Source organism: Chrysemys picta, chromosome 2 (genome assembly GCF_011386835.1).
Source record: "Chrysemys picta bellii isolate R12L10 chromosome 2, ASM1138683v2, whole genome shotgun sequence".
In the NCBI taxonomy this organism is placed as follows: Eukaryota; Metazoa; Chordata; order Testudines; family Emydidae; genus Chrysemys; species Chrysemys picta.
This window is the reverse complement of record NC_088792.1, coordinates 755041-780311: the sequence shown is the minus strand read 5'-3', so window position 1 is coordinate 780311 and position 25271 is coordinate 755041. Positions and strand designations below refer to the sequence as shown.

The window sequence follows — 25271 nt, the reverse complement described above, 5'->3', positions numbered from 1 at the left end:
TATGAGTCAACAGTGTGCCCTTGTTGTCAAGAAGGCTAACAGCATTTTGGGCTGTATAAGTAGGGGCATTGCCAGCAGATCGAGGGACGTGATCATTCCCCTCTATTCGACATTGGTGAGGCCTCATCTGGAGTACTGTGTCCAGTTTTGGGCCCCACACTACAAGGAGGATGTGGAAAAATTGGAAAGAGTCCAGCGGAGGGCAACAAAAATGATTAGGGGGCTGGAGCACATGACTTATGAGGAGAGGCTGAGGGAACTGATATTGTTTAGTCTGCAGAAGAGAAGAGTGAGGGGGGATTTGATAGCTGCTTTCAACTACCTGAAAGGGGGTTCCAAAGAGGATGGATCTAGACTGTTCTCAGTGGTGGCAGATGACAGAACAAGGAGTAATGGTCTCAAGTTGCAGTGGGGGAGGTTTAGGTTGGATATTAGGAAAAACTTTTTCACTAGGAGGGTGGCGAAGCACTGGAATGGGTTACCTAGGGAGGTGGTGGAATCTCCTTCCTTGGAGGTTTTTAAGGCCCGGCTTGACAAAGCCCTGGCTGGGATGATTTAGTTGGAGTTGGTCCTGCTTTGAGCAGGGGGTTGGACTAGATGACCTCCTGAGGTCCCTTCCAACCCTGATATTCTATGATTCTATGACAGTGACACTACATTTCAGAAAGAGATTGAAATACGAGGCAGATGGTCAAATAGGCTCTCAGGTCAGAAGCAAAGGAAGTGAAATCCCCGCAGGTGGCATGGATCCTAGTGAAACAAACAGGAAGAGACACTCAGAACATATACGAGCTGCTGAACAAAAGGGAATCTGTAAGACCAAGATTAAATGAACCGGGCTAGCGGGCAGTGGCCAGAGGCTCCTTGAGCCCAACAGAAATCCAACAGTACATCCAAGAGCCCCGAAGGAGCGTCAGTAAGAAGGGGCTGAGCTGCTAAAGACTGCAATTGCTTACAAAAACCAGCCGCTGTCCCAGACGACCAGAGGGGCCCAGGCTGTATCCAGATCTCAAAAAGGCCCTGGGGTGATCCGGGGAATTAGAGCAGTCAGCCTTACATCTGTACCCGGCAAACTGGTTGAAACGATCATTAACAACCGTCTATTAAAAGACCAGGAAGAACTCTGTTTCACAGGGTCTAACCAGCGTGATTTTTGCCAAGGAAAATCACGTCTCACTCATCTATTGAACCAACTGACGTAATTTAGACTTTCAAAAGGCCTTTTCCAAGGTCCCCCACAAGAGGTGGCTAAAGAAGCGAAGTCATCCTGGGGTGAGAGAGAGAGTGCTGTCGTGGATCGCAGGCTGGCTGGGCACAGAAAGCGAGAGCAGGACTAAAGGATAAGAGGTTAACAGCGGGGCCTGAAGGCTCCAGGCTAGGTCCAGTGTTTAATGAATTTATCAGTGGTCTGGAAAGGAGGGTAAGCGGGGAAGTAACAGCATTGGCAGCTGCTAAGTTATTTAGGTGAGTCAGGCCTAGAGAGGGCGGTGAGGAACTCAGAGATCCCAAACCCAGCTGGGTGAAAGGGCTGCAGGACAGCCAGTGAAGTTCACTGTTGATAAATACTAAGTAATGCGCATTGGAGGGGAAAATACACCTCTACCCCGATAGAACACGACCCAATAGAACATCTGCTGTGCACTCCAGCAGATCAAAGCAAGTTCGATATAACGCGGTTTCACCTATAACACAGTAAGATTTTTTGGCTCCCGAGGACAGCGTTATGTCAAGGTAGAGGTGTACCAAGGACTTGTCCACCTGACGGGGCTCGACATTAACTGTGTCAGCCCGGGAAAGGGATCTGGGCGTTACTGCCGACAGCTCAGTGGAGATCTCTGCTCAGTGCACAGCTGAGGTGATGCTGGGATGCTTAAGGACTAGAGTGGTGAATAACAGAGACTATTCGAATGCCTTTTTATAAGCCAATGGCACAGCCTCATCCAGATCCTGTGTGCAGCACGGCCGCTCTGTCCCAGGCGGGATATGCAGAGCTAGAGGGGGTTCAGACAAGGGCGGTGAGAATGATCCAAGGCTTAGAACAGCAGTTCTCAAACTGTGGGTCGGGTTCCAAAGTGTGTTGTGGCCCCATTTTAATGGGGTCGCCAGGGCCAGCATTAGACTTGCTGGGACCCGGGGCTGAAACTACAGCCTGAGCTCCACCCTCACCCAGGGCAGCGAGACTCGGACTCTGGCCCCCTCTCCTGGGGTCACGTAGTAATTTGGTTGAAAGAAGGGGGTCGCGGTGCAATGATGATTGAGAACCCCTGGCCTAGAAAAACTCTATGAAGAGAGATTGAAACAACTGGGACGGTTTCCTTAGAGAGCAGATGAGCAAGAGGGGATGTGATAAGAGTCTATACAAATAACGACTGGTCTAGAGAAAGCAGATGGGTGCATTTGTGCTCCCTGACTTAGAACACAAGGACAAGGGGACATTCCATGAGATTAACAGTGGGAAATTCCAAACTGAAAAACACCTTTCACACGGCGTGTGATTAAAGTGTGCAAGTCACTGACACAGGAAGTCATTGAAGCCAAGAATTTAGCAAGATTCAAAGACGGATTATAAGTTTATGGAACACACATAATAGTTATTGTAACACAAATTCTGCAGGGATCTGCAGGCTTAAGCCAATCACTGACTAGTAAGAGCTAGATAAAACTTACTGCTGGGGAACACTGCCCCACATTGTAAGGATAAGGACTTTTCCTGTAGCCATATTGTAAGGATAAGGACTTTTCCTGTAGCCATATTGTATGGCCTTTGTCTGCAGCCATATTCAGAGAGCAACAGCCGTCAGCCAAGAAACAAAGTCATATCCCCACATTCCATCTAAATTACATCAAAACAATGTCACATCGGGCTGTTCAGAAGACTCCTGTCCTAATAGCGCCCACCGTCCCCAAATACAGAAACGGAGCTTAAGATGGTTACAGAAAACTTTGTTTGATGGTGTTCTGTCCGGCAAGAAATCACTTATCAACAGTTGTGGCTGTGAAATCCCGACTTCATTATTGTTTTGTCTTTATGGTCCCCATTTCGCTATTGTTTATCTGTCCGGTCTCGGGCTTGGTTTTGATTGTTTCGGTTACATAACTGATTTTGCTAGGTGTAAATCAATGAAGGTGGGGGGGTAGGATTGGTTAAAGGATTGTTTGACAATCTGTTAGGATTGGTTAGAGAATTGGTTAGTAATCATTTAGTAAAATGATTGGTTAAGGTGCAGCTAAGCAGGACTCAAGTGTCACTATATAAACTGGAGTCCAAAGGGAAGTTCTTGGGAACCAGCTCCAGGCCCCAGCCCCAGCATCAGAGCTGCCAGACCAAAACACCCTGCCAACCATACCATGCAGAAACTGGAGTCCCCAGATGACCTGATCCTGACCGGCCAGCGAGAAAAGCTCATCCGCCTTATTGGGAGTGGTGAGCACTGTAGGCTCAGCGTGTGCCTTCTGTTTTGGGGATTGTTAATAAACAGAGGTTAAGTAGGATATTACTGTGTGAGGTTCTTTCACTGGTAAAAGACCCCGTAAACCTGCAGAGTATAAGATTACGCCTTGAGCCCTAGGAACTGGGTAAAGGTGGGTGCCCTTAGAGCACGTGAGTAACAGAGAATTTTGTGCGGGTAACATCATCAGCTATGGAAGGATTCTTATGCCTTCCTCTGAAGTCTCCGGCACGAGCCACAGACCTTGGGGCTGATCCAGTCAGGCCATTAATATGTTCCTCTCCTGCCCATACACCAAAGTGTGGCAGAACCTGGGATGCTGCCCCTGAATGAAGGTCCAGCTGCCTGTAGAGCTCAGAGCCTGCACCCCAGTTCCCAGCCCCTCTCTCTGCAGCGGCTATCACCCCACGCCCACCTGGTGCTGACTCTCTCAGCCTCCTCCTCACACAGGCCCTCTGGGCACTTCAGACAAACGCAACCTACTCAGATTCACATTTCTTTCTTCTTGTCCTCCCTGGCTCAAGCCCAAAGGCGTGTCCCCCAAATGCAGCTTCTGCCCCCACGATGGCACAATGTCTCCTGCCCTGGCATGAACTCACACAGGTATGGCTCTGGTCCAAACCTCCTGCGTACACACATAAAGGCAACGTCCCCACACACATAGCCAGGCGCCACTCCTTGTCCACCTTATATGTATCCCTCCATGCTCCAGAGCTGCCCACCTCCAGGGAGGTAACCCCTTTAACCCACACAGACTCGGCGTCCACACGCGTGTGAGAACCCCTCCTGCCCTCCCAACCCTATGCACAGCGCCCCACTGCAGTCCCGCTACCCCTCACCCCCCCCATGGCACATAACCTCTTGCCCCCGGTTCTCGGAGCACTCACCCAGGGCCGCGGCAGCGTACAGACAATTGACGATGCTGAAGTTATCGAACTTGGAGCACCCACTGATGATGGCCTGGCAGAGTGCCTGGAACTCTGGCTGCTCCAGCACCTGGTTGGGTCCGCGGTGCTCTCCGTTTACCACGGCCTGGTTCTGCGGCTGCTGCAGCAGCTGGCCCAGCTTGTGCAGGGCAATGGGGTAGTGGCTGGCAGACACCTTGCTGGGGTTCTGGGTGACCCAACGCAGCACTTCCCCCACACTCCGCGACCGCTCTATCAGCCGCTTCATGGTGAAGAAAGTGTCGTAGCTCATCTTCTCGTGGATGAAGCTCCAGCTTTTCCTCTTGCCATGGCCTCGAGTCCTGCCGGCCTCAGGGGGCAGGCTGTGGAACACCCCGTAGCTGTAGGGATCCAGGGGGAGCAGCACAGCCCGCTGCTTGGCCTTCCCCGCACAGTAGCAGCTCGGATACATCCTGGCCCCCCTCGTGTCACTAGCAGCCAGCCCCTGCAGGACGCAGGGCCGTGCACTCTCCTGGCTCAGGGCGCGGAGCCATGGCAGCAGGCGCAGCATGGTGAGGGGAGGGCAACTCGAGGGGCTTCTGAAAACAAGGAGACCCTGAAAGAAAGTCAGAGAAAGAGCATGAGAGAGGCAGAGCCAGGGCCCAGCGTCCCTAGGGGCCTCAGCCCCGGACGACGGAATCAGCAGCTAAAGCAGCAAGGAGACACCCGCACTCTCCTCAAAAGTCCCACCAGATGCCCTGCTCCCTCCACACCCCCTGCTAGGACAGGGTACCCAGGAGCTCTCCCCACAGCCAGCCCCCTGTCCCGCTCCCTCCACACCCCCTGCTAGGACAGGGTACCTGGGAGCTCTCCCCACAGCCACCCCGCCATCCCGCTCCCTCCACACCCCCTGCTAGGACAGAGTACCTGGGAGCTCTCCCCACAGCTACCCCCCATCCCGCTCCCTCCACACCCCCTGCTGGGACAGGGTACCCGGGAGCTCTCCCTACAGCCACCCCCCCATCCCGCTCCCTCCACACCCCATGCTGGGACAGGGTACCTGGGAGCTCTCCCCACAGCTAGCCCCCCATCCCGCTTCCTCCACACCCCCTGCTGGGACAGGGTACCCGGGAGCTCTCCCTACAGCCACCCCCCCATCCCGCTCCCTCCACACCCCCTGCTGGGACAGGGTACCCATGCTCTCCCCACAGCCAGCCCCCTGTCCCACTCCCTCCACATCCCCTGCTGGGACAGGGTACCCGGGAGCTCTCCCCACAGCCACCCCCCCATCCCGCTCCCTCCACACCCCCTGCTGGGACAGGGTACCTGGGAGCTCTCCCCACAGCCACCCCCCCATCCCGCTCCCTCCACACCCCCTGCTGGGACAGGGTACCCGGGAGCTCTCCCCACAGCCAGCCCCCAACCCTACTCCCTCCACACCCCCTGCTGGGACAGGGTACCCGGGAGCTCTCCCCACAGCTAGCCCCCCATCCCGCTTCCTCCACACCCCCTGCTGGGACAGGGTACCCGGGAGTTCTCCCCATAGCCAGCCCCCGGCCCTGCTCCCTCCACACCCCCTGCTGGGACAGGGTACCCAGGAGCTCTCCCCACAGCCAGCCCCCATCCCGCTTCCTCCACACCCCCTGCTGGGACAGGGTACCCGGGAGCTCTCCCTACAGCCACCCCCCCATCCCGCTCCCTCCACACCCCCTGCTGGGACAGGGTACCCGGGAGCTCTCCCCACAGCCACCCCCCCATCCCGCTCCCTCCACACCCCCTGCTGGGACAGGGTACCCGGGAGCTCTCCCCACAGCCAGCCCCCGGCCCTGCTCCCTCCACACCCCCTGCTGGGACAGGGTACCCGGGAGCTCTCCCCACAGCCAGCCCCCTGTCCCGCTCCCTCCACACCCCACAACTGGGAACTCTCCCCACAACCAGCTCTACCCCCACACAGGCCCCGTCCCAGCTCTGGCCGCCCACTCACGCCCCTCCCCCAACTCGCCCCCCCAGCCCCATGGGCCCCTCCTCCAGGTCTGCCCCCCACGGGCCCCTCCCTCCAACTCGCCCCCCCCAGCCCCATGGGCCCCTCCTCCAGCTCTACCCCCCAGGGGGCCCCTCCCTCCAACTCGCCCCCCCCAGCCCCATAGGCCCCTCCTCCAGCTCTGCCCCCCACGGGCCCCTCCCTCCAACTCGCCCCCCCCAGCCCCATGGGCCCCTCCTCCAGCTCTGCCCCCCACGGGCCCCTCCCTCCAACTCTCCCCCCCCCAGCCCCATGGGCCCCTCCCCCAGCTCTGATCCCCCACTCACGCCCCTCCCCCCAGCCCCACGGGGCCCCCCAGGCCTGTCCCCGCCCGGCCCCTACATGGCGCTCCCGGCCGCGCTGGAGCCGCCGCCGCCGCCCCCGGCCCCTCAGAGCCGCCCGGCCACCGCGTCCGCCATCTTCCCGGCAGCCCCCGCGCCACCGTCAATCGCGCCCCGCCCCCACACTGCCGGGGGCGGGGCCTACCGCGCGCCTGACCGGTCCGGCCGGCCCGCGGGCCCGCCGGCAGCTCCCGTATTAGCATACGGAGTCATTTGCATATGCTAATGAGGGCGCGTGTTACCCTGCGGAACTCGCGGCCACCGGCACCGGCGCGCGTCAAGGGGGATTGGCCGACGCCCGAGTGACGTCACCCGCCCCCATCGCGCCCATCCCCCCACTCCCTCCCCTGCCCCCCCAGATATGTCACCCCGCCCCCATCCCCCTCCCGCCACACGCTCCCCTGAGCCTCCCCTCCGTCCCCCCACCCCCTCCCCCAGATCCGTCACCCCCACCCCGCCCATCCCCCCACTCCCTCCCCTGCCCCCCCAGAGATCCGACACCCCTCCTCCACACCCCGCCCATCCCCCACTCCCCTCCGTCCCCCACCCCCTCCCCAGCCTCCCCCAGATCCGTCACCCCACCCCGCCCATCCCCCCACTCCCTCCCCTGGCCCCCCCCCAGATCCGACACCCCTCCTCCACATCCCGCCCATCCCCCACTCCCCTCCGTCCCCCACCCCCTCCCCGGCCTCCCCCAGATCCGTCACCCCACCCCGCCCATCCCCCCACTCCCTCCCCTGCCCCCCCCGAGATCCGACACCCCTCCTCCACACCCCGCCCATCCCCCACTCCCCTCCGTCCCCCACCCCCTCCCCGGCCTCCCCCAGATCCGTCACCCCACCCCACCCATCCCCCCACTCCCTCCCCTGCCCCCCCCGAGATCCGACACCCCTCCTCCACACCCCGCCCATCCCCCACTCCCCTCCGTCCCCCCACCCCCTCCACCAGATCCGTCACCCCACCCCGCCCATCCCCCCACTCCCTCCCCTGGCCCCCCCCCAGATCCGACACCCCTCCTCCACACCCCGCCCATCCCCCCACTCCCTCCCCTGCCCCCCCAGAGATCCGACACCCCTCCTCCACACCCCGCCCATCCCCCACTCCCCTCCGTCCCCCACCCCCTCCCCGGCCTCCCCCAGATCCGTCACCCCACCCCGCCCATCCCCCCACTCCCTCCCCTGCCCCCCCCGAGATCCGACACCCCTCCTCCACACCCCGCCCATCCCCCACTCCCCTCCGTCCCCCCACCCCCTCCACCAGATCCGTCACCCCACCCCGCCCATCCCCCCACTCCCTCCCCTGCCCCCCCCCGAGATCCGACACCCCTCCTCCACATCCCGCCCATCCCCCACTCCCCTCCGTCCCCCCACCCCCTCCACCAGATCCGTCACCCCACCCCGCCCATCCCCCCACTCCCTCCCCTGCCCCCCCCCGAGATCCGACACCCCTCCTCCACATCCCGCCCATCCCCCACTCCCCTCCGTCCCCCACCCCCTCCCCGGCCTCCCCCAGATCCGTCACCCCACCCCGCCCATCCCCCCACTCCCTCCCCTGGCCCCCCCCCAGATCCGACACCCCTCCTCCACACCCCGCCCATCCCCCCACTCCCTCCCCTGCCCCCCCAGAGATCCGACACCCCTCCTCCACACCCCGCCCATCCCCCACTCCCCTCCGTCCCCCACCCCCTCCCCGGCCTCCCCCAGATCCGTCACCCCACCCCACCCATCCCCCCACTCCCTCCCCTGCCCCCCCCGAGATCCGACACCCCTCCTCCACACCCCGCCCATCCCCCACTCCCCTCCGTCCCCCCACCCCCTCCACCAGATCCGTCACCCCACCCCGCCCATCCCCCCACTCCCTCCCCTGGCCCCCCCCCAGATCCGACACCCCTCCTCCACACCCCGCCCATCCCCCCACTCCCTCCCCTGCCCCCCCAGAGATCCGACACCCCTCCTCCACACCCCGCCCATCCCCCACTCCCCTCCGTCCCCCACCCCCTCCCCGGCCTCCCCCAGATCCGTCACCCCACCCCGCCCATCCCCCCACTCCCTCCCCTGCCCCCCCCGAGATCCGACACCCCTCCTCCACACCCCGCCCATCCCCCACTCCCCTCCGTCCCCCCACCCCCTCCACCAGATCCGTCACCCCACCCCGCCCATCCCCCCACTCCCTCCCCTGCCCCCCCCCGAGATCCGACACCCCTCCTCCACATCCCGCCCATCCCCCACTCCCCTCCGTCCCCCCACCCCCTCCACCAGATCCGTCACCCCACCCCGCCCATCCCCCCACTCCCTCCCCTGCCCCCCCCCGAGATCCGACACCCCTCCTCCACATCCCGCCCATCCCCCACTCCCCTCCGTCCCCCACCCCCTCCCCGGCCTCCCCCAGATCCGTCACCCCACCCCGCCCATCCCCCCACTCCCTCCCCTGCCCCCCCCGAGATCCGACACCCCTCCTCCACATCCCGCCCATCCCCCACTCCCCTCCGTCCCCCACCCCCTCCCCGGCCTCCCCCAGATCCGTCACCCCACCCCGCCCATCCCCCCACTCCCTCCCCTGCCCCCCCCGAGATCCGACACCCCTCCTCCACACCCCGCCCATCCCCCACTCCCCTCCGTCCCCCCACCCCCTCCACCAGATCCGTCACCCCACCCCGCCCATCCCCCCACTCCCTCCCCTGCCCCCCCAGAGATCCGACACCCCGCCCCCACCCAATCCTCACTCCCCTCCCTCTCCCCCACACCCCGCCCATCCCCCGCACACCCTCCCCTGCCCACCAAGATCCAACATCCCACCCCCATCGCGCACCCCTCCCCCACCCAATTCCCAATCCCCTCCATCCCCCCAGAGATCTGCCACCCCTCCTCCACACCCTTCCCCTCCCCTACCCCCCCAGAGATCTGCCACCCCACCACCATTGTGCACCCCTCCCCCACACCCCGAGAGATCCGCCACCCTGCCCCCCTCCCCGAGAGATCTGTCACCCCTCCCCCACACCCATCCCAATCCCCACTCACCTCCCTCCCCCCCTGAGAGATCTGCCACCCCGCCCACCCCTCCTCCACACCCCACCCATCCCCACTCCTCTCCCTCTCCCCCAAGATCCATCACCCCTCCCCCACAACCTGCCCATCCCCACTCCCCTCATACGCTCCCCTTGCCCCCGAGATACGTCACCGTGCCCCCACAACCCACCCATCCCCCACTCCCCTCCCCCCACAGATCCATCACCCCTCCCCCAGAACCCACCATCCCCCACTCTCCTCCCTCCCCCCCCCCGAGATCCCTCACTCCTCTCCCACAACCCACCCCTCCCCCAGGAGAGATTCGGCTCCTCTGGGGCAGCTGCCACCCCGTCTCCACCGTGCACCCCTCTCCCACACCCTCCCTCCCCCCACATCCTCTCACACCCAGAAATCCATCACCCCGCCCCCCCAGTGCACCCCTTCTCCACACTCTCCCCTGCCCCCAGAGAGATCTGTCACCCTGTCCCCACTGCGCACCCCCCCCAACACACCTCACACCCCCGCTGGAGAGAGCAAGGAGCAGGCTACTCTGGTCTCACAATCACCCTATCCTCCCTCACCTCCACACACTGCATCCTTCCCCCTATGCCCCCTCCTCCTCCACCCCCCCACCCCCACCCCCACCCCCCTGGAGAGACTGGTCAGGCAATTCCTCTGGTCCAGCAATCACTCTGTCTGCCAGGAGAGAGCAGGGAGCTGGCTATTCTGGTCCGGCAATTACCACGCCTTTCCCCCATACACCTCTCCCCCTGCCCTCCCCCACTCTCCACACACACACACCAGCCAGAGGAGATTTTAGTCATTCACAGTTTTTAATTTTAAAAGAAGCATTAATGAGAAACATGCTCCACTGATGCAGGCCCCATCACCCCCCAGGAACCCCACGGGGCAGGGGGCTGGGCCTCCCACCCCTGGGCACCCTCCCCAAAGGGGCAGACCACGCAGTCAGCCCCTGCAGGAGCAGCCGCGTCCCCCCACCTCCACTCTGGCATCAGCTGAGGGCACAGCCAGAGAGCCCAGGGGGCGAAGAGCTCTCCCCTTCCCGGAGGCGCTGCTCCCCCGTGCAGCAATGGCCATGGGCTAATCGATCGCCGAGGTCCAGGACTCCACACAGCAAGGAACCTGTGTGAGAGTGTGTGTGTGTGTGTGTGAGAGAGCACTCAAGTGTGCAGGGGAAAGAAGGGCACGCAACAGCACCCAGACTGTATGCCAGTGTGTGGGTGAGCAAGCATTGAGCACAAGGGCCCAGTCTGTTCACAAGCACGTGCAAAGAGCAAATGAGGGGGGTGGGGGGGTGGAGTCTGGGCAGATTCCCCTCAGCAGCCGGGGCTGGCAGAGGAACCCGTTGAGGAGGAGACCCCAGCCTGTCCTGCAGAGTTGCTTGCTCCTTATAACCAAGAAGTCCCCCCACCTTCCTCAGAGGCAGGAAGAAACTGCCCCCGTGTAACAATTCAGGCTCTGGCTCCCACCCTGACAAAAACCACCCCCGAGTGCCGTTGGGGGAGGGGGGAACCGCACTGGACTGCCGCGTCCCTCCTCTCAGCCGCCAGGTGGAGTGGGGGTATGGGACTCGGAAATAGGGGCCACAGTCACTGCCCCTGCCCTCCTGCTGGGCGTCAGGACTCCTGCTACAACAGCAGACTTGGGTCCCGTGGACTTGGGGGGTCTCTGTCATCAGCCCCACCAAAACGGCTGAGCAGCACAGCCCAATGGCCCGGGCTCCCCTCGGCCGTAGAGGCAGCGGGCAGGCGGGCTCTGCCCAGAACAGTGCATGTTCTCACGGCTGGCGGGGTTCGGCGGCTCCGTGGGCAGTGTTATCTACGGTACAGAGCGAAGGCCATGAAGCTGAAGAGCAGGGTGAGGCCAGCCAGGCAGGAGGTGGCGGTGGCGGTGAAGACGTGCCGGTATTGCAGCTGGAAGTACCACAGCACAGCCAGCATGAGCACAAAGAGCGGCAGCATCAGGCTGCCCACGTTGAGGGCTGTGTGCACAGGGTCAGCAGTGGCCCGGAGGCCAGCAGCCGTGGGGGCTGGGCCATGCTGGGAGACGTGGCAATGCAGAACGCTGTTGTGGGTGAGGTGCAACGCAGCCAGGCTCTGAGCATCGTCCCGCAGCAGCTGGCCCTGGTAGATCAGACGCACCTGGTGCTCCTGGCCTGGGAAATGGGCCCTAAGGTGAAGACACAGGGAGGGAAATGTCACAGTCACAGACACACAGTCCACCATCCCATTTATATAGGGGGGAGGGATAGCTCAGGGGTTTGAGCATTGGCCTGCTAAACCCAGGGTTACGAGTTCAATCCTTGAGGGGGCCACTTAGGGATCTGGGGCAAAATCAGTACTTGGTCCTGCTAGTGAAGGCAGGGGGCTGGACTCGATGACCTTTCAAGGTCCCTTCCAGCTCTAGGAGATAGGATAGGATATCCCCACCTTAAGAACATCAAAACGGCCACACTGGCTCAGCCCAATGGTCCAGCTAACCCACGGTCCTGTCTGCCAACAGGGGCTGGTGCCAGGTGCTTCAGAGGGACTGAATGCAATAGGGTAATTTATCGAGTGATCCAGCCCACATCCTCCCAGGTTCTGGCAGTCAGAGGTTTAGGGACACCCGGAGCATGGGGTTGCATGCGTCCTTAACCATCTTGGCTAATAGCCATTGATGGAACTCATCTAATTCTTTTTTGGACCTAGTTATAGTTTTGGCCTTCACAACATCCTCTGGCAAAGAGTTCCACAGGTTGACTCTGCTTGTGTGAAGAAATACTTCCTTGTGTTTGTTTTAAACTAGCTGCCTATTAATTTAATTTGGTGACCCCTAGTTCTTGTGTTATGAGGAGTAAATAACACTTCCTTATTTACTTTCTCCACAGCAGTCATGATTTTATAGACCTAAATCATACCTCCCTTTAGCCGTCTCTTTTCCAAGCTGAACAGTCCCAGTCTCTTTAATCTTCTCCTCAAATGGAAGCCGTTCCACACCCCTAATCATATTTGTTGCCCTTCTCTATGCTTTTTCCAATTCTAATACATCTTTTTGAGATGGGGCGACTACATCTGCACGCAGTATTCAAGATGTGGCCATACCATGGATTTATATAGTAGCAATATGATATTTTCTGTCTTATTATCTATCCCTTTCCTAATGATTCCCAACATTCTGTTCGCTTTTTTGACTGCCACTGCACACTGAGTGGATGTTTTCAGAGAACTGTCCACAATGACTCCAAGATCTCTTTCTGGAGTGGGAATAGCCAATTTAGACCCATCATTGTATATGTATAGTTGGATTACCTTTTCCAATGTGCATTACTTTGCATTTATCAACACTGAATTGCATCTGCCATTTTGTTACCCAGTCACCCAGTTTGGTGAGATCCCTTTGTAACTCTTCGCAGTCTGCTTTGAGTACAACCTTCCTCCATAGGGCTCCATACCCCCATTACGGGGGCTTGGCTGTGCCCAACTCCCCATGAATCTCTATCCCGCAAGCCCCAACGCAAGCCCCCCATCCCTGATCCATCCCCATCCCCAGGCACCTGGCTGTACAGCCCTTCCCCACATATTCCCTTCCATGGTCTGTCATTTCGTTGTGTGCTCTCATTGTCCTAGCAGTGTCCCACCATGGTCTCCCCAGGCCAGTCTGTGCCCTTGTGCCAGGGTGTGTCCCGCCCAGCACTCCATCACCCTGCTCTGTGCTCTGTGCCCTTGTGCCAGGGTGTGTCCCGCCCAGCACTCCATCACCCTGCTCTGTGCCCTTGTGCCAGGGTGTGTCCCGCCCAGCACTCCATCACCCTGCTCTGTGCTCTGTGCCCTTGTGCCAGGGTGTGTCCCACACAGCACTCCATCACCCTGCTCTGTGCTCTGTGCCAGGGTGTGTCCCGCCCAGCACTCCATCACCCTGCTCTGTGCCCTTGTGCCAGGGTGTGTCCCGCCCAGCACTCCATCACCCTGCTCTGTGCTCTGTGCCCTTGTGCCAGGGTGTGTCCCGCCCAGCACTCCATCACCCTGCTCTGTGCTCTGTGCCCTTGTACCAGGGTGTGTCCCGCCCAGCACTCCATCACCCTGCTCTGTGCTCTGTGCCCTTGTGCCAGGGTGTGTCCCGCCCAGCACTCCATCACCCTGCTCTGTGCCCTTGTGCCAGGGTGTGTCCCGCCCAGCACTCCATCACCCTGCTCTGTGCCCTTGTGCCAGGGTGTGTCCCGCCCAGCACTCCATCACCCTGCTCTGTGCCCTTGTGCCAGGGTGTGTCCCGCCCAGCACTCCATCACCCTGCTCTGTGCTGTGATCAATGGTACCAACGGTGCTGCCTACGCTACAGACATGAGCTGGGAACACAAGTCTATCCCCTTGGGGAGGGACGGCAGCAGAAAGCGGTCCAGGCTCCAAGCCGCGTCCAGCACGTTCAGTGCAGGAGAAGGGAGGGCAAGCTGAGGTTCAAGGGATGCCAAAGCCCCCAGGCAGGGAGGGTAGAGGAAAGGGGGAGAGGGGGAGCCTGCCTGGCTGTGAGGCTGTGCTTCGGAGCTCCATCTCCTCCCCACGGCTTGCTACTGCTTGGCCTCTCACCTCTTCAGAGAGCCGACCGTCTCCTCTGGGCACACCGTGGCCAGGCGCTCCGTGTCGTTCAGGAACTTCAGCCTTAGCACTATGGTGCGGTCCGTGGGGCTACTGTCTGTGGCCTCGGGGCTGGCACCTGTGTCTCCGGGGGGTTGCAGGGGGCACTGTGGAGATCCAGGGTTGGCCCGGTGCCTCAGCCCTGCCGCAATACCATCAGGCCCATCTGGCACAGCACCCGCTGAAGACTCCGCTTCCTCCTTGAGCTCCTCTGCCCCTGGGGTTTGCATGCTGGGTTCCCTCGGCCCATCCTCCAGCAGGCTCTCTGCCCCAAGCTGCCCAGCTGCCAGAGGGGGCGAGGCAGCAAAGACCTGGTCTCCCCGCTCTGAGGTGTGCGTAGAGACCCATGCCAGCACCAGCACCAGCAGGATGAGCAGCAGGGCGAAGAGGATGGTGACTTCGTCCCCCACGCCCTCAATCAGAGCCATGGCAGCTGGGCAGTGCTGGGGACAGCGGGATTACCAAACTGCAGAGACAAAACAGCAGCAGTGAGCCTGGGAGCCAGTATCGGGCCCCCCCCAGCCAGTGCTCAGCTTCCCACCCAACAGGGACTCCCGCAAGACCTCCCCGGGCTGGGCCTGGCCCACAGGGCACAACATGAATGCCCCAGGGAGGAAGGTCCTGGAGACACCCCCATGCCCCTGGGGCACTAAGTGCAGGCTTCGGCCGAGTTAGAGGGATGCTGAGCCCAACGGGCCTAGATCTCTGAGCTCATTTGTTTGCATCATGCCATGGCCTCCCCGTTCGACTCTCTTCCCATTGTCCCCCCTCAGGTAGCGCAGTCTAGCCAAGGCTGCCTAATGCTTCCCACTAGCCGCCCCTTTCCAGTTGCTCCTAACTTTGCAAACTTCAACTGTTTTTATGCGGGGGGGGGGTTGGGAGGGGAGGAGGAGAGAGAGACAGGTTGTGCGTGCGGGAGGAGACGATACAGACAGGTACACGCTAGGAGACAGGGACAGGCAGGGGAACAGGGGCAGAAGGGTCTATAACCACTAGACATGCTCCTCTTCACAGCCCGGAATGGAATTCTGGATTCCTGATCATCGGCATTCCTCTGACGCCAGCCAACAGATGTGCAACCCACTGACAAAGCACGTGTCCCACCCCACCTAGTAGCAGACACACACAGACAGCTCGCCTGAGTTGTAGAGTCAGAGATGTTAAGGCCAGAAGGAAGTAGTATGATCATCTAGTCTGACCTCCACCGGGAGAGGACTGTGCTGGGATCTAAAGGTGTTAGGGGCCATTATGGTTCCACACAATGGAATTTGTTTTTTCACTTTGCTTTTTAAAAAAGCCAGGCGGTTACATTAACAAAAATCTACACTAGAAGAATGCTGAGATTTCAAAGTTGAGCACTCAAAAGAAAGGAAATGCCAGAGTTAAGGTTACAAGGGCATCCTTAATTTGACTCCATGTGTATATACTTACAATACAATCTTTAATTACAACAAGGAGTCTGGTGGCACCTTAAAGACTAACAGATTTATTTGGGCATAAGCTTTAATTACTTGATCACATTCTACATTACCCTCAGGACCCCTGCCTCAATCAGTGTACAGGATGGATAGGGCTGTGGGAATTAATCGTGTCTGTGTGGTGAAGGAGGCTGTGTGGAGGGCTCATTTCTTGACGAAGCAGGAAGCATGTATCCATCCCCTTTACGCAATTGTTTGTGAACTCCCTCCAACGATGGGCATGTTCCACCCCACCAGGAAAGTGTGCCGTGAATAAGGCAGGGGACAACAGGAAGAGAAAGAGTGTTCTCGTGGCGAAGGCAATTGAATGCTGTCCTGGAAAACTGGAGTCTGTCCCTGCCTCTGCCACACAGTTCCTGGGCGATGCTGGGCAAGTCACTTAAACCAAACTTTTCAGTGTGTTCTCATTTCTGGATGTCCGACTTGAGACCTGGGGTCTGATATGCAGAAGTGCCAAGTGCTCATGATGGCAACTGAAGTCAATCAGGGCTGTGCTTTGAACATCTGAAGTGTTACAAAAATGCTCCTAAGCGCCTAAGGCTCCAGGCGTCTCAAACTGGGCATCCAAAACTAGGGAAGCTTTTGACAATTTTTGCCTTAATCTCTCGGGCTCAGATCTTCAAAGGTCTAGGCACCTGTCAAAGACCCAGAGCCTAGTCTGTACCCCAGCCTGTAACCAGTCCCCGTAGTGTGCCGGGTCCCAAGGGCCCACAGTTCCACTGGGGCAGGTCTGTAGCCGCCAAGGCTCTGAAACTGGCCCTTCAGCCCAGTGATCCCCGTCTCTCTCTGTGAATCCCCAGCCAGATGCCTGCAGAAGGCCATGCTGTGCCCCTTCATGGCATCATGCTCCCTGCAGTCAGTATGTGCACTCACAGCAGGCAGCCCTCCCACACTTTATTGGTCACCTGGCTTCAGATCCCGATGTTAGCAGAGAGGCAAAGGTGAAGGCAGAGTCCAGCCTGGCCAACTCCAGGCCAGGGCTCCCTTGAAACCATCTTGGCTCTCTCCCTTTGTCCTTAGTTCCAGCCAGGTGCCCATCTCCAAAGGCCAACTTAGCCCAGTCACCTGACCCCTCTCGCCCCTTTGTTCTCCACCTGGGGCCTTCACTCTGCTTCCAGATGGGGGAAAACCTCCATCCTGGCCACTGGGGATTCCACTGTCTTGTGGATCCTGGGTGGTTTCAGCCAGTCCTTATCAACCCATTCCAGTCCTGTGACACACACCCCTCACCTGCCCCAAGAGCAGCTTTTTCACCCTTTATGCTCCATGCAAAGCACCGAAGGAAACTGAGGCATTTATAGGACTCTCCGATTGTGCATCCAAAGCTAGTGGAAGTGTTTAATAATATTTTCCCTACTCTCTCGGGATCAGCTCCTCACAGGTCTAGGCATCTACACACCCCTTGATTTAACTGAGAGTTGGGTAGCTAAATACCTCTGAGGTTCGGGGCTGTCATTCCCTAGCTATAAAATGGGAATACCACAGTCTAATCTCACAGGTGCTTTGTGAAGAGAAATTCATCTTTTCCCAAAAGTGAAACAACATGAAATAAAATGAAAAACCTCAACCAGCAACAGCAGCTCTAGGGCTCCTGTCCGGGCATCGCGACCTGATACACAAGGTCACAGCGCCACACACCCAGGCTTGGCCCAGCCTCCTCCTTTCATGACAAGGGGGCACCCCTAAACGGTCCAACTTGGAGTGACTGGTGTTGCAACCTGGCTGCTCCTGCATCAAACCTGGGCAGTGCTGCAAGCCTGTGTGCCAGGTCACGACATCCAGAGCGAGGAGCCAGGCCCAGCCCACAGGACAGGAGCCCCAGAGCTGCTGCTGGCCCTCCAACCCAGCTCCCACCACCTAGGGCAGAACCTGGAACCAACCTCCCCGCCAAATCTGGATAAAATGAAATAACCAGGAATTCCCAAAAACTCAAACAAAAAATGAAAAGACTTCCCCTGGGCTCGCTCCACAAGATTAGCGCTGTAGTCAGAGCTGGGTTTGGATGGTCAGTAAGCAAAGCCTGGGATCACACACCAAATAAGGACAAAGAGCAATATTAAATAGCTACGCACTCAGGGACCACATTGCATTCAGAGCACTGAATGAGGCAAGGGAACCTGTGGAAAAAGCAGTAAGTGATCATGTACTTAAAGACTGTATCGTAATGCACATGCACAAGGGAGCAAGTTAAGGGATTTCCTAACTTTTGAGTGCTTTACTTTATAAGCTTTATTTTAAATGTAGCTTTTCTGTATGTTACTATTGGTATTGATGGCGTATCTAGGGTAGTGGCTCTCAACCAGGGCTACGCAGAGGTCTTCCAGGGGTACATCAACTCATCTAGAGATTTGCCTAGCTTTACAACAGGCTACGTAAAAAGCACTAGTGAAGTCAGTGCAAACTAAAATTTCATACAGACAATGACTTGTTTATACTGATCTATACACTATACACTGAATTGTCAGTACAATATTTATATTCCAATTGATTTATTTTATAATTACATGGTAAAGATCAGAAAGTCAGCTATTTGTCAGCAATAGCATGCGGTGACACCTTTGTATTTCTATGACTGAGTTTGTAAGCAAGTAGTTTTTAAGTGAGGTGAAACTCGGGGGTACGCCAGGCAAATTAACCTCCTGCAAGGGGGACAGCAGTCTGGAAAGGCTCAGAGCCCTGCTCTAAAGTATTGACACATGGAACTAAAGATAAGCTCTAGACCAGGGGTCGGCAACCTTTCAGAAGTGGTGTGCCGAGTCTTCATTTATTCACTCTAATTTAAGGTTTCGCATGCCAGTCATACATTGTAACGTTTGTAGAAGGTCTCTTTCTATAAGTCTATAATACATAACTAAACTATTGTTGTATGTAAAGTAAATAAGGTTTTTAAAATGTTTAAGAAGCTTCATTTAAATTCAATTAAAATGCAGAGCCCCCTGGATGGGTGGCCAGGACCCGGGCAGCGTGAGTGCCACTGAAAATCAGCTCGCGTGCCGCCTTCGGCACACGTGCATAGGTTGCCTACCCCTGGTCTAGAGCCAAAGGAATGATTTTGGGGGTCAAGTCTCTGGCCTGTGTGATGCAGGAGGCCAGACTATTTGATCACAATCGTCCCTGCTGGCCTTGGACTCTATGAACAACAAAAGGCCGAGCCCTGCCCCAAGCAGCTCACAATCTACATACACGAGGAACAGAGACACAATTATTAACATCTTTCTTGAGAAGTGACCACCGCAAGCCAGCCGCCCAGCCTCTCTGCAGTCAAACCCCTCCCTGCAGGGCCTGCCACTCGGGCACTCTGGGCATGGGTGGCTGAGGGAGTCTTTGGGGCGCAGCCCAGCTGCGTCGCTGGGGAACACACCACCGTGGGAAGCAAGTGACAGAGGAGGGTGTATGAGTGGCCTGCCAGAGAGTGCAGGAGCGTTCCCACAAGGGCTGATGCCTTGTTCCCTAGGTGCTGGCACAGGGGGCTGCTGCGCCGGGCCCCGGCTTGAAGTGGTTTCCATGATATCCAGGGGGACAGCTCGGTTCGGTGGCTCTCGGCACCCCCGCTACACAGACTGTCTAGCAGCCCTAGTCTAGTCCCAGCTCCTCCACTGTCTGGGACCCGGCCCAGCCCCTCCGTGCGCCTTGGGGACGGGGCAGTCGGGGATCTGGGGCCACCAGAGCCCGTGGGGTGCTCATGGGGCAGCACTAGTTGAGAGGATGGACACGGAGCAGGGTAGAGCTGAGCTCAGGGGGCAGAGGGGGGAGCCCCCAGCCAGGACAGAGCAGCGAGCATATGGGGGGCAGACAGCCCCCCCCGCAGCGAGAGCAGGGCAGGAAAGGCAGTGGGGCGGGGGCTAGGCGGGGTCAGCGTTAGATGGGGTGGGGGAAGGGAGCAGGTGAGTTGTTGGGCGGGCAGCGGGGAGAGGAGGTTAGTGGGGGGGGGGCAGGTTGGACGGGGGGGCAGCAGCGGGGGGGGCTCAAGGATAGACTGGGGGTCAGGGGGGCCGGGCAGCAGGGAGAGGAGGTTAGCGGGGAGGGGGGCGCAGGTTGGTCGGGGGGCAGCAGCGGGGGGGCTCAGGGATAGACGGGGGGGCAGCAGCGGGGGGGGGGGCGGGCAGCAGGGAGAGGAGGTTAGCGGGGGGGGCGGGCAGCGGGGGGGGGCAGGTCGGTGCCCGGTGGATCCTGGCCCCGGCCCCGGCCCCGGCCTGACCGGAGGGCCCCTGTGAGCCCAGAGCAGATACTCACCCGCCTCCTCCATCCCGGACCGCTCGCTTCCGGCGCCAGCGCAAGGCATTCTGGGACCTGTAGTCCCCGCCCCCAAGCGTAGGGCATTGTGGGGCCTGTAGTTTCCCCTCCGAGCGCAGGGCATTGTGGGGCCTGTAGTTTCCCCCTCCGAGCGCAGGGCATTGTGGAGCCTGTAGTCCTCCCCCAGCGCAGGGCATTGTGGGACCTGTAGTCCTCCCCCAGCGCAGGGCATTGTGGGACCTGTAGTCCCCCTCCGAGCGCAGGGACTTGTGGGGCCTGTAGTCCTCCCCCAGCGTAGGGCATTGTGGGCCCTGTAGTCCCCCTCCGAGCGCAGGGCATTGTGGGGCCTGTAGTCCCCCTCCGAGCGCAGGGCATTGTGGGGCAGAGCATTGTGGGGCCTGTAGTCCCCCCAGCACAGGGCATTGTGGGGCCTGTAATCACATGACACACACTCTCTCTCTCTCTCTCTCTCTCTCTCTCTCTGTGGGGCCTGTAGTAGGGTTACCATACGTCCGGTTTTTCCCGGACATGTCCGGCTCTTTGGTAATCAAACCCCTGCCCGGGGGGAATTGCCAAAAAGCCGAACATGTCCGGGAAAAATACCGGCCGGGCACTTCCCCTCCCGCGGCGGCTCTGCTCCCTACCTTGACTCTTCGGCTCCGTTTAAAGCCGAGCTGCCCGAGCGCTACTGGCTTCGGGCAGCCCCCCCTGCCTCCGGACCCTGCGCCGCCGGCCGGGCACTTCCCCTCCCGGGCTCCAGTGGCGCTGGGGAAGCACCGGCCGGGGGCGCAGGGTCTGGGGCTGCCCGGCAAACCGTGAAGCCAGTAGCGCTCGGGCAGCCCTTTTCCCGTGGCTGGGAGAGAGGAGGGGGAATGCGGGGCGCTCAGGGGAGGGGGCGGAGTTAGGGCGGGGACTTTGGGGAAGGGGCGGAGTTGGGGCGGGCCAGAGGTGGGAAAGGGGCGGGGCCAGGGCCCCGTGGAGTGTCCTCTTTTTTTATTTTTTAAATATGGTAACCCTAGCCTGTAGTCCCAGCCCTCCCGTCCCCATACACAGGCAGCGCAGGGCATTGTGGGGCCCCTAGTCAATTCACTTCTGTTCCATTCACCACATTGTTGCCACATTGGGTTCAGAGATCCTAACCCTTGGTCAATTGTTCCCATGGATAATTACCCTCACTGTCAAAAATATGCACCGTATTTCCAGTCTGAGTTTGTCTCGCTTCGGCTTCCGCAATTGGATGGTGTCAGACCTCCCTCTGCCACACCGAAAAACCCGTTACTAAATATTTGTTCCCTATGAAGGTACTTAGAGACTGTAATCAAGTCACCCCTGAACCTTCTCTTTGTTAAGCTAAATAGACTGAGCTCCTTGATCTATCATTGCAGGTTTTCCTAATCCTTTAATCATTCTCCTGGCTCTTCTCTGAACCCTCTCCTGTTTATCAACCGCCTCCTTGAATTGAGGGCACCAGAGCTGGCCACAGGATTCCCATAGTGGTCATGCTGGACGCCTCCCCCCACAGCTCTGTGCAGCTCCATCCTGGGCATATTGGAATAAAAACCTGCCTCCATAACACCCTGTGCAGGGGCTCAGTATACAGGGATCAAACCAGGGGTAGGAGTAAGGGGCTTCTCTATTTCCCCTCCTGTGTGAAAGACAATGGAGCAGCTGATACGGGACTCAATTAATAAAGAATTAAAGAAGGGTGATATAATTAATGCCAATCGACATTGGTTTGTGGAAAACAGACCCTGTCAAACTAACTTGATAACTGTTTTTGGATGAGATTACAAATTTGGATGATAAAGGCAACAGTGTTGACATAATGTACCTAGATTTCTGTAAGGCATTTGACTTGGTGCCATATGACATTGTGATGAAAAAACCAGAACAATATAAAATTAACATGGCAGACATGAAATGGATTAAAAACTGGCTAACTGATAGGTCTCACAATGTAATTGTAAATGGGCAGGTGTGTTTCCAGTGGGATCAGTTCTTGGCCCTGTGCTAGTGAACATTTTATTAATGACCTGGAAGAAAATATAAATAAAGTTTGCAGATGACACAAAAATTGGGTAGTGGTAGATAATGTCGAGGGCAGGTCACTGATTCAGAGCGATCTGGATCACTTCGTACACTGGGCGCAAGCAAGCAATATGTCTTTTAATATAGCTAAATGTAAATGTATTAATCCAGGAACAAATATTATAGGCCATACTTAAGTGATGGGAGAATCTATCCTGGGGTGTAGTGGTTCTGAAAAAGATTTTGGGGGTTTGGTGGATAATCAGCCAAACAGTGCGAAGCTGTGGTCAAAAAGGGGTAATGTGATTCTTGGATTCATAAATAGGGGTATCTCGAGTAGAAGTAGAGAGGTTATTTTACCTCTGTATTTGGCACTGGTGCAACTGTTGCTACAATCCTGTGACTAGCTCTGGTGCCCTCAATTCAAGGAGAATGTTGATAAACTGGAGAGGGTTCAGAGAAGAGCCAGGAGAATGATTAAAGGATTAGAAAACCTGCAGTGATAGATCAAAGACCTCAGTCTATTTAGCTTAACAAAGAGAAGGCTAAGGGATGACTTGATTATACTCTATAAGCACCTACACGAGGAACAAATATTTGATAACGGGCTCTTCATTTAGCAGACAAAGCCATAACACTATCCAATGGCTGAAAGTTGAAGCTAGACAAATTCAGACTTGAAATAAGACGTCAATTTTTAACCGAGAAGGGAATTAACCATTGGAACAACTGACGAAGTGTCATGGTGAATTCTACATCACTAGCAATTTTTAGCTCAAGGCTGGATGTTATTCTAACAGCTGTGCTCTGGGTATTATTGTGGGGCGGGTCTCTGGCCCATGCTACACAGGAGGTCAGACTGGCTGATCACAATGGTCTCTTGGAATCTCTGAATCTAGGGGAGTGTTAGTGCTGAAGAATTTTTCTCTCCAGTTTAGTCCTGTGCACTAGTTCTTGCCAAGATCTTTCAAATAAACCTCAGTTGATATCGCTGTGGGATCAGCTGTTTGGTAGCTAGGATGTGGCACAAAGGTGTGAGATTTTTCTAACTGTGACTTTCTGCAACCTCCATGACTTCTGCAGCAGCCGGTGTGGCTGATCACAGGGCCACCAAGCAGCTGGCTCCAGGGCCAGCAACTCAGGTGGCCCCAGGGACAGCCACACCAGCCGCTGCTCCAGAGGCCCTGGGCAGCAGTCCCCGGGCAGATGGACAGAGCAGCTGCCGTCCGCGCGGCCCCCGGCAGCTGGTGCCACTGGCCCTAGCCCCCCCCCCCACCCCAACAGCACCCCCGGATGCCCCACCCAGCATTCCCCCAAGATTTAATCACAGGTATTTTTGGTATAAGTCATGGACAGGTCACGGGCTGTGAATTTTTGTTTATTGCTCGTGACCTGTCCATAACTTTTACTAAAAAATACCCGTGACTAAATCGTAGCCTTGCCTATGATACCCGCCGCCCATGCTCATGTTGTGCCCTCAGCACCTGAGTCTGCAGTTCACCATAGCACTGCAACGGCACAGCCTGACCTCCTGCGGACGGAAGGTTTGTGCGACTTGCTCCAGCCAGGTGTAACTGCAGTACGTTATTGCAGTAACGAGCTGTGTGACCTGAGGGGTTTTGTAAGCATGGCAAGTGCTGGTCACATCACATTTCTCCGCTGGAGAGCTGCCTCGTGCGTCTCAGAGCTGAGACCAGGGAGCAAAGTTTGGGTTGAATCAACTGCCGGTAGCATTATTCCTGCAAACCTACAAAGTGAAGGTGCCAAAACTAAGACAGTGCTGGCGGCATCCTCGCTCCTCCCGGCTCCTGGGAGCCCTGTGGGGAGGATGGTTCTCTCCAGCAGGGAACAGAAATGGCCTCTTGACGCCATGTGCCTTGGAGCCCACACGGCCCAGCGCAAAGTTGTAGACTCAGTCGTTTTACAGTGGAGCATCCCTGCTCATCAGCCGTCTGTTTCCTCCAGCCGCAGTTCGATGAGCTGCTGATTCCTCCTCCCGCCCCTCCCCAAGCATTGTGCAGCGTGGGCTGAGACAGCACCAGGCGGATGCTCTCTGGCGGTTCTGCTAACATCAGCAGGACTACGGGGACTGGCTTCCTGCGCCACAGGGCCTGTTACCTTAGCATTGCAGGTACCTGCAGCAAAGTCCTGGACATGCAGCAGTATGACCCTTACTGGGATCAAACTCAAGACAAAATACAGCTTCTTCCATCCAGAGTGCTCTGCAAAGGCAGGGAGAGAGGTCAGCCCAGGCCAGAGGGGATGACAGCATAGCCAGGGAATGGGTGGGGAAGAACAGGATGGGCCAAGGCTAAGGATGTGGTTGGGGGAGAACCAAGTACTGATCCCTAAGAGGCCCCCTTAAGGATTGAACTCACAACCCTGGGTTTAGCAGGCCAATGCTCAAACCCCTGAACAGCACCTCCAAGCTGTCACCCCCATATGCCGTGGGTACGGTACGCCTGAACAGCCTGGGTCGAGCACCACCCTCATAGGCCCCAGGTTCAGCACGTCTCTATCCCCACTTTCACATTACAATTGTTCTGGGAGTAACCCACTGGATGAGCAAACCCCACAGGATTTTGGGGCGCTGCAGGGATCTTTAGCTTAGGTACGAGGAGCGTTGCTGCAGAGCGAATGAGGAAACCAAAAAACACCCACGGGGGGAGGGGGGAGAGAGAGAGAGAGAGAGGCAGCCAGCTTAACCATAAAAGTTATTTATTGCCAGGTAATAACCATAGGGGAGCCAATCAAACAAAACAGTGATACCATTACATCTAACTTACATTTGATTATAGAAGTCAGGTTTAGAAAACTATCACTGATCACACACGTCAGGGTCAGACGGCTACACCTAGAGAGAGAGAGGCTGGGTTCTCAGCACTCCGTGAAGCTTGAATCAGTCGGGGGTCCCAGGTGGTGGTGGTAGCCGAGGGTCCGGAGTGCTGGAGTCAGGCAGAGCCCCCAGCACGATCAGTCAGGAGAAGATGAAGTCCCAGTGGAACTGATGCAGAGTTTGGATCCAGGCATTGGAACACTGACTGGAGCGTGGGTAGGGGACTTTGTAGGGAAACAACAATGGTTCAAGGGAGACACTCGATTTGTTTATGGGTAAACTGATGGCTCAAGGGAATAAATCAACGTTGTTTTGTTCAGGCTAGACATGGGAGCTGATCACTCCTGGCTATGGGCGGTGTTCCTT

The 25271-nt window shown here is 57.7% G+C and overlaps 2 protein-coding genes across 2 annotated transcripts in view; both read right to left on the bottom strand.

Annotated features, from left to right (window-relative positions):
- The window catches only part of FASTK (Fas activated serine/threonine kinase), a 41565-nt gene extending 34685 nt beyond the window's left edge, over positions 1–6880 (bottom strand). The window contains exons 1-2 of the mRNA XM_065586518.1: positions 6696–6880; positions 4337–4949 (exon numbers count right to left, since the gene is read on the bottom strand). Coding sequence (XP_065442590.1) covers positions 4337–4904 — 568 coding nt within the window. The 5' untranslated portion in view covers positions 4905–4949; positions 6696–6880. The remainder of the gene's footprint in view (positions 1–4336; positions 4950–6695) is intronic.
- Positions 6881–10513: 3633 nt separating this feature from the next.
- On the bottom strand, positions 10514–20160 carry TMUB1 (transmembrane and ubiquitin like domain containing 1). The gene is made up of 3 exons (XM_005289730.4): positions 20042–20160; positions 14283–14796; positions 10514–11889 (listed from the first exon to the last, which is right to left on the bottom strand). Exons 2-3 carry the CDS (start codon positions 14756–14758, stop codon positions 11535–11537), a joined length of 831 nt encoding a protein of 276 aa, XP_005289787.2. The 5' UTR covers positions 14759–14796; positions 20042–20160; the 3' UTR covers positions 10514–11534.
- Positions 20161–25271: the final 5111 nt, after the last annotated feature.

What these genes read in the sequence shown, in the direction of transcription:
- TMUB1 (XM_005289730.4), bottom strand. Translation starts at nt 14,758, where the DNA reads ATGGCTCTGATTGAGGGCGTGGGGGACGAAGTCACCATCCTCTTCGCC. An exon ending in ACGGTCGGCTCTCTGAAGAG is followed by an intron (nt 11,890 to 14,282) that starts GTGAGAGGCCAA and finishes TCTTCACCTTAG; the next exon opens with GGCCCATTTCCCAGGCCAGG.